The following is a 12,578-nucleotide window of genomic DNA, read 5'->3' on the forward strand; positions in this document are numbered from 1 at the left end:
CCTGGGGAAATCTCAGAAAGTGGCTGTAATTCTGTATCACGGTTGAATTCCGGAAAGAGACTTCAGGTACAGTATAAGGAGACCCCTAAGATTTATATTAAAGCAAAAAGAGCCAAAAAGTATACAGCCAAAAATATTGGGTTTACTCAATATTTATGGACTTAAGTGTTAGTTCAGGATGTGCTCCTCTATCTCTGATTTTCTTAGGAGGGGTGCTTTTTAATGCTTCAATTAATCTTTCTTTATCTGTCTACTCTGTGTCTCTCTGTTCAGCATCACTGCTGAAGGGCCTGAAGCACGCCAACATTGTGCTGCTTCATGACATCATCCATACCAAGGAAACTCTCACCCTGGTTTTTGAGTATGTGGTGAGTAGCTGCTGGTTCCATATGCTCATGAGTGCCTATAAATCAATATATGCACTAAATCAATCACATGGCTGGTCCAGTGTCATATTTCCTTGTTTTTATGAAGCTCATTTTCAGATATCTTTGTATATATATGTCATGTATTTCATTTCAACACCTCAATAAGCTCACAATATCATGGGTGTACTAGTGGGCAGGTTTCATAAGAACCCAGATCATTATTCTGTTGGTTCGGCTACATGTCAGCACAGTCACTATGAGTCATTCGATTCACGTTATGATATGCCTTCTAATGAATTCGTTTTTACTTTATTTGCCTTCTTTTCTAAATTTTAAATGACAACCTCTAAATATGTATGAGAGACAATTTTAGTAAAAACAGACAGGCACAGTTTGCAAGAAGATTCGCGTTTGGTCTCCCTGGCATCTATAAAGAGACCAGAGATGTGAACATGGCCCAATAATGGCTGAAAAAACTTCACAAGCTCTTCAAGTATCGTCAGCAGTAAAACCAATGCTTCCATCAGTTGTTGTCGGGTCTTGCCTCTCGCACATGTCACTGCCGTGGACAGTCTGAGTGTGTGACTCCCAGACGAGCCTGTGGGCAGTGGTGGCCTAGTGGCTAAGGAAGCGGACCTACAATCAAAATCAAATCCCGAACTGCCAAGGTACCAATGAGGTCCCTTTGATCAAGGTATCGTCCCCACACACTGCTCCCTGGTTGCTTTTCATGGCTGCCTACTGCTCACTAAGGGTAATCGGTTAAAAGTTTTTTTGGGAAAGCTGCTACAAGCTGGGCCAGAGGTAACTCAGTCACTGAGTTGTTGTGAAGCTACATTATCTGTGTCCTTAGGGTCATTGTTTTGTTGGAAGGTAAACCTTAAGCCCAGTCTGAGGTTCTGAGCACGCTGGAGAAGGTTTTTGTCCAGGATATCCCTGTACTTTCAAATAGCTCTTGATTGCAACCCATCGTCCATTCTCTGTAGCTGCATAACACCCCCACAGCATGATCAATATAATCAAACACAGTTGGACTCAAACAAAGGTGTAGAACCAGCTCAAGGATGATCGGAAGAAATGGACAGCACCCGAGTTAAATATGTGAGTGTCATAGCAAAGGGTGTATTTCTGTCAATATGGGGTGCTGTATATACATTAATTAAACAATCTTATCAAATGGCTGCAATATAACAAAGAGTGAAACATTTAAGTTGGTTATGTATTTTATTGTCATACAGCTGAATTTATTGGGGGAAAGGGATCCAAATGACATTTGAGGTTGTTTTCTTATATTTAATGCATAAGTTGAGAAATTGAGTGGCATGGCATTTAGTGATATGGCCTCCCTGTTGAATCCCTGGTCCAGCTTTTGTTGTATTTGCAAGAGTTTGCTTGCTCTCCCCATGTTGGTGTGTTTGCCCTGAGGTCTCTCCTCCTCTGGTTAGTGTCCCAGTATGGGCTCCTTAGCATGAGCACTTTTTATTTACACAGCGTGTGGATCCTTCTTCACACGACCTGCCATTTTGTGCGACCATGTTAAGTTGCTCAATAGGGACTAAATTCTTGTGACTCTAGTAGCACCAGGGATGAAGCAACTTTTTTTTGGCTGCTGTAGACATTGGGGTAGGGTAACTTCATTCCTTTTAACATTTAAACATTTTAAAGTTTTATTGATTATATTTCTGGCTGTTTACTGCATCTTGCATTTTGAGAGGACTTGGGAGTCTTTTCCTTATACATTGTAAGGTTAGTTTTTGTTTTCATTTAAATTTCTATTTCTCCATTTTCTCTGTTTACAGCACAAAGACCTGTGCCAGTATATGGACAAGCATCCGGGAGGTCTCCAGCCAGACAATGTCAAGGTAGGTGAGCTAAATACCTCAAAATTACCAGTGATACTGAATATAAATTAATATATATTTATGATTAAGATAGTCATTTCCGTTTCAGTCATTCCCCTTAATCCCTACGCAACCATCAGTGACCTTGCATGATGAACATTATTGCAAAATGGGATTTACATGAGATCACAGTGATCTTAACTTTCAAATTAATATCAGTTATTCACTGTGTGAAATGAAGGTCAACGTTCAGATTGTGTAGATTTTACTGTCGTGGCTCCGGGAGTATGCAGGCCCTGTCCCTGCATGTCCTGGCTGGATGTTTCAAGAACTCTCCAGTGCTCTCCCGCCTTGGTCTGTCCAGCGCCTCGGGGGACATGCAGGCCCTGTCCTTGCACATCCTGACTGGATGGTCCCAGACCTCACTGCCCAGCTCCCGGCTTGGTCTATTCAGCCTCTCTGGGGACGTGTCCTGGCTGGCTCAGTGGCCAAGTGGGGTTCCAGCCGGCTCTGTCACTACAACCCTCTTCTCCATTGGCAATGGTGGATGGTGCCACTGTGCTGGGACTGGAGGCCGATGGCTGTTGTGCACTCTCGCCAGGGACTGCAGTGGACAGGGTTCTGTGCTGCAGGTGGTCTTGGGAGCATAGGCAATGGTGGTGACCACAGACAGACAAACAGCTCCACCACTATGCTGGATGACGGCGTGGTGTTTTTTGGCTGCTGGGAAGGGTGGATTTGGCGCTTGGGATTTTGGGGAAGGTCCAGACAGAGGGGAGGTAGGTCTGCAACCAGAAGTGGTAGGCAGGTTTCCTGTGAGGGACCTACCATCACCCTCTTCCACCAGCTCACCCTGGTGGAACCATCTTCTTTCTTTGTTCTAGCCGGCAGAGCGTGCTCGGTTGGAATCACAGGCCCAGCTCCATCCTCCCACAACTCAGCATCATTGCTGCTGACGTTGTCGTATGGCTCGCCCTCCCAAAACCTTGCACATGGTCGTGCTCACTCCCTGCACTCGAGGACCTCACTGGCATTGCCCACTCGCCATGGCTCGTCTCACCATGGTGAGACCCCCTCAGACGGGTGGTACCACTCCTGCAGATCACTACAGCTTGCCAAGCTGTGGTGCGACCTGCTATAGGGTCCGCACTCCTGCGCTCCTTGCTGGATTCCGCACTTGGCGTGACCTGGGGTGGTCTTCCTTGTCTTTTGCCGGCTTGGGTTTGAGTTTTAGCATGCTGTAATGGATCATGGTTTGAAGGGGAAGGAGGTGCAGAAGTTTGACATCTGAGATCGCTCTGGACAAGGCCATCTGATAAATGCAGCAAATGAGATAAAAAGGGTGGTAGTAGCCTAGTGGGTAAGACACTCGCCTGTGAACCAGGAGACCCAGGTTCAAATCCCACTTACTACCATTGTGTCCCTGAGCAAGACACTTAACCCTAAGTTGCTCCAGGGTGACTGTCCCTGTAACTGCTGATTGTAAGTCGCTCTGAATAAGGGCGTCTGATAAATGCTGTAAATGTAATTGTAAAACAGAAAACAAAGGTATGATGGTCCGAAAACTGCCAGAAACTTAAAAAAGAAGAGAACTTAAAAAAAGAAGACACAATGTGTCCACTTTAATGCTGCAGCACCCTGAGGTTCCTGCAAGCACTCTTTTGCACCTGTTTTTGAGTGAGCCCTCAGCATAAACCAAAACCAAAAATAAAAACCAATCGGTGGCCGCTCTTCAGGACGCACTGGATGACGCAGACTGGGACATGTTCCAGAGTAGTTCCGGAAACATCAGTGAGTTTGCGGAAGCGGTTGTGAGTTTCATTGGGAAACTAACAGACGACACCGTTCAGAAAACGATCGTCAGAACGTTTCCCAACCAGAAGCCGTGGGTGGATAAAACCATCCGCGACGTTCTGAAATCTCGCACCGCGGCCTATAACGCAAGGCTCACTTCCGGGGACATGGAACCATACAAGGCTGCGTCATACAGTGTCAGGAAAGCGGTGAAGGAGGACACTGCCAGCACAGAGAACACTTTCGTCATCACCGAGCATGATGTGAGGAGAGCCTTCAAGAGAGTGAACACCAGGAAGGCAGCAGGACCAGACGGCATCTCGGGGAGAATCCTCAGAGCCTGCGCGGACAAGCTAGCACCTGTGTTCACAGAGATATTCAACCTCTCTCTATCTCAGTCGGTGATCCCCACATGCTTCAAGGAGTCCATCATTGTTCCGGTCCCCAAGAAAACCCATCCTGCCTCCCTCAACGACTACCGCCCTGTAGCCCTCACCTCAGTAGTGATGAAGAGCTTTGAACGGCTGGTCAGAGACTTCATCATTTCTTCACTACCAGATACACTCGACCCACTACAGTTTGCATACCGTCCCAACCGGTCCACAGATGATGCCATATCACATCTCCTCCATACTACACTCACCCACCTGGACACTCGGAAGGGAAATTATGTTAAAATGCTTTTCATTGACTACAGTTCAGCATTTAACACAATAATCCCTTCCACACTCACCACCAAGCTGGAGCACCTGGGACTCAGCTCATCTCTCTGTCAGTGGATCTCCAACTTCCTAACCGGGAGACCACAGGCAGTAAGGATGGGTGGACATGTCTCAACCTCCATCACCCCCAGCACTGGAGCCCCCCAGGGCTGTGTTTTGAGCCCCCTGCTGTACTCCCTGTACACCCATGACTGTACAGCCACTACTAACTCCACCACTATCATCAAGTTTGCTGACGACACTGTCGTGGTGGGCCTGATCTCTGACAATGATGAGACGGCCTACCTGGAGGAGGTTGGAAATCTGGCGAACTGGTGCCAGAGAAACAATCTCCACCTGATCGTCAGCAAGACAAAGGAGCTAATAGTGGACTTCAGTACAAAGCAGGAGAGGACCTACCAGACCCCTGTCATCAACAGGAGCCCAGTGGAGAGAGCGAACAGCTTCCGTTATCTCGGTGTTAACATCACACAGGACCTGTCATGGTCCTGTCACATCAACACCGTTTTGAAAAAGCCCCGGCAGCGTCTTTACCACCTCAGACCCCTGAGAGACTTCAGACTGCCCTCCAAGGTGCTCAGGAACTTCTACTCCTGCACCATAGAGAGCATCCTGACGGGAAATATCTCAACCTGGTTCGGGAACAGCACCATGAAGGACAGGCGAGTCCTACAGAGGGTGGTTCCATCAGCCAAACGAATCATCCGTACCAAGCTCCCTGACCTTCAATCTATCGACAGCAAACGGTGCTGCACCAGGGCCAGTAAGATAGTGAAGGACCTCACCCACCCCAACAATGGACTCTTCTCTCTGCTGCGATCAGGGAAGCGCTTTCACTCCCTGAAGTCCAACACAGAGAGAATGAGGAGGAGCTTCTTCCCACAGGCTGTCCAAGCTCTCAACAACAACAGTACATAGAATTTATGCACTTTCACCCCCAATCACTCCGGACTCTTTTGCACAAAATCACTTTGCACAAAATCACTTTGCACAAAACCACTTTGCACAAAATTCCTTTTTTTTTTTTTTATGGCTCTTTTTCTCCTTTCTTTAAACATTGTAAAAAAAAAAAACTCTAACTCATTTGCACACCTTCACCCTACCAGTTACACATATTTTATGTTAAAGATGTAAAAGTGTAATATTTGGTTATGTTTGCAATATTTGCATATTGGTTCATTGTTTACTTGCAACATTTGCAATACTGTGGTCTGTAGCAGTTGCAAAAAGCATTTCACTGCACATCATACCGTGTATGACTGTGTATGTGACAAATAAAATTTGAATTTGAAAAGCAGCCATTTTACATTTGAAATATAACTGCAAGTGGTGATTACTGGGGCCTTGCAAACATGGTGCAGTGCCCTGTGATGTTATCGTACAACAATGGATGCATGCAGAGTTATTTTACCAAATTCAGTATTAATTGAACAGTTCCTCTTCTCCTATGAGAGTAATCCCCCCTGCTGCTCTCCAGCACAATCAAAGAGCAAGCAAAACCCTGTCCCTCTTAGTCTTTACAAGCTTCACATACACAGAGAATCACACATGGGAACTTGCGTTCTGCTTCAGACTGACTTAGTAACAGGCAAAATTAACACCACCACATGGCAACACTGTCAAAGATAGAAATACGTTTTAACGTGTGAAATATTGAACTTGCTGTCTTGATGATCAATAATTTTGGTGTGAATTGGATATTATGTAAATGAACTGAGCTTGAAAGTCTGGGATGTGAGAACACGTCATGTAAAAAATAATAATTTTGTATGCATTTTTGCTAATAGATGTGAATTGGAAATTTGTTCAGATTGTATTGATAGACATGGTGACCAAGTTTTGGGTATATAAATTAAATTGTATTCCCACAGGATACAAAACAAACAGTTTGCTCCAAAATCATAGCTGGTACCTTGCATTTGAAGTGTCATAGGCAAGAAACTGTTCAACATATCAGAAATTCCTTATAAACACATCATAAGGAACATGTTCACAACATACAAAATTATATGTTAATTATATGAATTAGAACAATAGTAATAAAAAACTAGAAACAAAAAAATGGATTTACACCTTCTGTGTTCAGGCCCCAATTAAAGGCAAATCACTTTCTAGGTAAAATTCGATAATACAAGAGACCAGTGGTCTCTATGCCTTTTGTATGTATTTTGAATTTTAAAAAAAAAAATGAGTCTGGAAGTTTTAATTAATATTGGCCAGGATATTCCATATCGGCCTTCTCCTTTCTTGCTTTTGAAGCGATGATCTCATAGCATTTTCTAATGTTTCTCTTGTATGTTTATATATCTGATAAATGCTGTAAATGAAAAATGAAAATGAACATATATGAATGAGGCAAAATGCATGATCTTAATAATACACCATATAGATGGGCCACAAGCAAAGTGTACAGTATGTCCATTACTTTTCATTATCTTTAAGTGAAGTGAATGTGATACACAGCAGCACAGCACACGGTGCACACGGTGAAATTTGTCCTCTGCATTTAACCCATCACCCTTAGTGAACAGTGGGCAGCCATGACAGGCGCCCGGGGAGCAGTGTGTGGGGACGGTGCTTTGCTCAGTGGCACCTCAGTGGCACCTTGGCGGATCGGGATTTGAACCGGCAACCTTCTGATTACTGGGCCGCTTCCTTAACTGCTAGGCAACCACTGCTCCAAAAAAAATGCATGTGCACAGTCCAACAAGCTTTGCCGAAACCAGGGATTGAACCAGGGACCTTTGGCTCTTCAGTCTAACACTCTGATATGGTCTAGTTGCCATATTTTGAAGGGAGGTTTCTGTGCTTGTGTCCAGTTATTCACACTTGCTATTTGCTTGTTTTTGTGACAAATATCTGCATTGCGTGCTAACAGATATTCACTTATATTTACTTACAGCCAGAATATTGACCAATCCATGCAAATAGATCAATATCAATATAAACTACTGGCTCATACTTTATGAAGATGTCTCCACAGAATTTCAGCTCTTGAGCACCTATGTTGGTATGTTGTCAGGAAGAGGTAGCGGTCCTGTAGGTATGTTGTCAGGTCCAGAAGCTTAGAGGGTCACTATGACTCTAGTAAGGGTTGTCCTCATGCTGGCTGCAGTAAGAGACATTGCTAGTTTGTCAAGGGAGGGTGTAATTTGAAAGGCAGGCATCAGTTTCACACATCTGTGGCAAGGTTCTTACCTTTTTATTCCAGATTTTACTCTTTTCAGCAGGGAGATGTGTGCTGGAGTGAACATTACTGTAATGGGGACTGAGGGCTGCTCTGTATGTAGCTTTAGTGTTCATGTAAACCACATCCAGTATATTAGCTCCTCAGGAACTCAACATAACCCAGCCACTGGGCATGCATGTGACGATGAATTTGGTGGGGCCAGTCCCCAGCATCATACCTGTGCTTCCACACCATTCTGTGTAAAGAAATTATTGATGTAAATATGTAAATACATAAGCCATTGCTGTGAGCTGTTCCAAATGTGTCTGCTTCGCTGTCTGGGCAGATAACCTGCAGCCTTTGTTAGCATAATAGCCTTGTCGGGGATGATGTTGTTCTGCCAGGTTTCCATAAAAACCACCGCAGTCCTTCATGGATGGCAACCGTTTTTTAATTCCCATTCCTAAGTGTGTGTGTTTAAAATACCTGATTGGTTAAATGTTAATTGACTGGATCCAAGTCAGTGACTTACGGCTATATCGGTATACTGTTGTATACTGAAAATGTATCTGCAGCTTTATATATTTTCTGAAGGTCTTTAAACTCAGGATTTCAACCTTAGTCAGTACAACCTTATGTGTGTTTGTAAAAGATGCTGTTTCTGTGTTTCTGTAGTTGTTCCTGTTCCAGCTGCTGAGGGGTCTTTCCTACATCCACCAAAAACACATCCTGCACCGGGACCTCAAACCGCAGAACCTGCTCATCAGCGACATGGGAGAGCTCAAACTTGCAGACTTTGGTGAGTTTGTGTGACCAGGTATTTTGTGCTGTCTGTTGTCTAACCGTATTATTTCTTGTATATTTACAAATTCCACTAAATTCACAAATCTGGCTCTATGGCCTTTTCTCTCTTGTATATCATAAGCAAAGGTAAGGTATTTTTTAATGTTGGTAGGGTTATCTTGGGTTATATTCTATGGTGTTATGACATTTTTGCAGAAACAGAGACAAGGAACTAAGAACTAAGTAACTGTCACAATGGCTGGACATGGCGAGGAAGGAGGACGCATACGCACAACGTCACTGGACAGGGGTTTAATACATAATACAAAGGACAAGGGAAACATCACCACACAATGACCTGACGGTGAACAGACACGAACAGGATAGTTTTATACAATGATACACAGGTGATAACAATCAGGGAACATTACACAGGACTAACATGAAACTCCGGTCCGAACTCCGGACCTGGAGTAACCTCTGCCGGACCGGATCATGACAACAACTTTTAACCAAGTCTCTTGGTCCTCCTCTGGAATATCTCCAAGAAGTACAGTTTGTCTGTATTACATTCAGCCTAGGGCTGCGCGTTAAAAATGGATGTGATTTAAATTTGGATAATGGGAGAAATTTTAATTATACCACAGAAATATCCACTCCACACTAAAATGAAAAAGGCCTTTGCGAAACCACACCTACTAATGGCCATTAGTTTTGGGTGAGTGCACAGAGCTCACGGCACAGTTTCCATGGATCCTTTAAATCCTAAGGTCGAGTTTCCAAAAAAATAAGGTCTTATAAATCATTTTAAAAATAGTAAGTCTTAAAAATACAAAAAATAAAACAAGCCTTCAATCTGTCAGTAATCTGCGCGTCGCTGCGCACTTCCGGGTTTGTGTCAGCATGTGTTTCATTACCCAATCCATACCATCCATGACCAATCAGGCAAGTGGTAACGATTGGGTACTGACAGCATGCATGGAAATGACCAGGCAAAGTACTAGCCTGTTATTATTGGTGAAAAATAATATAAAAATCACAAATCTTTGAATCCTAGAGGAACTGCATACCATACCATGCCATGCCATGCCATATTAACTTATAAAGCACTTTAACACAAAAAAGGAGATGACCAAAATACATTAAATACAAAAATAAAAAAATGTAAACTAAATTACCAAGAACAGGACAGACATGAGAATAAAAGAGGACCCACAATGGAGCACTGCTGTACCCCCCATAGAAGAGCTGTTGAAGATGAGAAAGAGTCCTTAATAGAGGCATCTATCACACAGATATGATTTGAAATCGAGAAGCACAACATGAGTCCCCAGAATTATTTGCTAAGAGAATGTCATTAAAAGCCAGAGCCATTTCTGTACTGTGATTTGATTTAAACCCAAACTGAAAAACTTCCAGTAATGCATTTCTGTTCAAAAAGGTTTGTAGCTGGACATGAACAACCTTTTCAAGAAGTTTAGAATTAAAGGTAACTTTGAAATCGGCCTAAAGCTTGATAATGCATTAATGTCGAGACCTGTTTTTATAACAGAGGTTGAACAACAGCATGCTTAAAACTTTTGGGCACCACACCAGAGATGAGGCTACTGTTAATGACGGAGAGGATAAAATGCCCCAAAATAAATCTGCCAAATAGAAAGTTGGGAATGCCTCTTTGAAAAGGCGAGAAGGAATAACATCTAAGGGGGAACCTGAGGGTTTATTTTCAGCAATAAGTTGCTCTACATATAAGAGATAGTGGCTCAAATTGGTCAAACACTGCAACATTTGGTGGTGAAATCAATGAGTGGCCAAGATGTGGCACGATCTGGGCCATAATGAGTTTCACTTTTTCAAAATTGGATGAAGCTAAATCGGAGTAATATCTCCTCGGGATTGCCAGACAGTGAGGGTTGGTTACAAGTAAAAGAGGCACAAAAGTGAACAGTAGTGGAACAGACGGCTTCACAAGTTGAACAAGAAAAGTAAAATCAAGTGAAACAGGCTTATGAACAGAAAACCCTGCTTCTCCAATTTCTGATTGTACACGTATTAAAACAAGGTCCAGTGTATTCCCCTGATTGTTCCAACTTAAGAGATTCCAATAGATTCAGGAGGTCCTTGACCATATGAATATTAAAATCTTCCACAAAGATCACTTGATTGTATCTGGCCATGAAATCTGCCAGAAAGTCTGAAAATTCAGTTAAAAATCCTTATTGTATTTAGGCGGCCGATAATCCATCGTGGAGAAATCACAGGCGAATGACCCAGTTCAAAGAGTGAGATTGCACTCGAATTTGGATTGAAATACTGTTGCTAAGCCTCCTTAGAGAATTATGTCATATGGCAGCAGTTGCGAGAGTGCTGGACTCACCAGGAGACATCCAGGTTTCTGTCAAGCAGAGAAAGTCCAGTTCATGTGAAGTAAAGAAGACTCGGCCGGGACACGGATTTGCGAGGGTTCAGTCATTGTTGGACCAGGAAGACCTTGGGTTGGCAAGACACGCTTGGCCTCAGCTTCGCCAGCTACCCACCACGTTTCTCTGGCAAGCTGAAGAAGAGTTGAGAAGGAAAAGCCTGGTTTTCAGGACCAGACTGACTCCACTTTGTGGCAGATGCACGAAGTTCCAAAAGTATATGAAGGTTATACATTAACAGTAAACATGTAGCAGCTATAGCACATAAAAAGAAGACAAAACAATAAAACACGGGGAGAAAGGGTAGCAACAGACGGCAGGCCACTAACATGGGCGCCATCTTGGTTCCATGATAAAATATTAACAAGCACAGTGTTATTTTAATATTTAAAATATTTTATGCATAGTTTTATATTATCATTTGTACCTTACAGAAAGAAAGGTAAAGAAAGTAACAGAAAGTCCACTTTCAGTAGAATTGCCCAGATATTGTTTTATCTGGCATAAGGTTATGCTATATGTGGATGTATCTGTAAAAATACTTCCTGCTGCAGTGTATTCTGAATAGATGTATTCATAGTTGGGGTCCTAGTGAACCGGAATTGATCTCTTCATCGATGGTAACTTAAGCACGTTGTAAGTCGCTCTGGACAAATAATGTAAATGTAAATGTAAGTTACATTTAAATTACATTTAAAGCCCATGGTCAAGGAGCTCCTGAATCTATTGAACTCTATGGTTTAATTTATATTGCAATCTGAATTTTATGTCATATCGCACAGTCCTAATTACTTCTACAGCCTGCTCAAATGCTTTTATGAATTAACTAAATCAAAGGATGTTTCCATGAAATAATGGAATATCTCTGTGGGGTAACAGTGACAGCTTTTGGTTCTTGACCTGCATTTTGCTAATGTCTGTTCATCGCTGCATTACTCTATAAAACTTTTGGGCATCATTCTGGTACTCTGGCTCAGTAATATGTGCTGGGGTTATGTTTGAATCAGATTTTACTCTAAATGGACCTCTTGGTACTTGGACCTGGTCCTGTGGTAAGTCCATGTATACATGAACAGTGAGATATCTTATCACGGCTTAATCATTGTAGTCATTTTGTCACTCCATTTCTTCATGACTATCATAAGTTAGTCTGTGAAGATTCTCAGTCATCCAGGTGAATTTGTCTGAAAGTTGAGTTGTGGCAACTGGACTTTCTGTCTTTAAGGTAGAGATGTTTCATTCTGCATCCACAGAACTTTGTCAATCTGAGGGAAGTTGGCTTGTGCCCACAAATTTATCCTCCAGGTTGGTTTCACCTCAATCCCAATTGAGCCTATTCAAGGCGGGATGATGGTTTACATTTCACCATCCAAATTGTTACATACTAAAGGTGTGAACTTTCATTGGTCTCAAAATTCGATTTGATTATGATTATCACAATGCAAGTACAAGAGGACGTCTGTGTCATCAGGTGAGCACGG

At 42.8% G+C, this 12,578-nt stretch overlaps 1 protein-coding gene across 2 annotated transcripts in view; it reads left to right on the plus strand.

Moving 5' to 3' along the window:
- The window catches only part of cdk14 (cyclin dependent kinase 14), a 65,664-nt gene that overhangs the window by 21,058 nt on the left and 32,028 nt on the right, over positions 1–12,578 (plus strand). For both annotated transcript variants that reach the window (XM_028976627.1, XM_028976628.1), the window contains 3 exons: positions 274–368; positions 2,168–2,230; positions 8,570–8,693. In XM_028976627.1, the coding sequence (XP_028832460.1) occupies positions 274–368; positions 2,168–2,230; positions 8,570–8,693 (282 nt within the window). The remainder of the gene's footprint in view (positions 1–273; positions 369–2,167; positions 2,231–8,569; positions 8,694–12,578) is intronic.

Source organism: Denticeps clupeoides, chromosome 4 (genome assembly GCF_900700375.1).
Source record: "Denticeps clupeoides chromosome 4, fDenClu1.1, whole genome shotgun sequence".
Classification (NCBI taxonomy): Eukaryota; Metazoa; Chordata; class Actinopteri; order Clupeiformes; family Denticipitidae; genus Denticeps; species Denticeps clupeoides.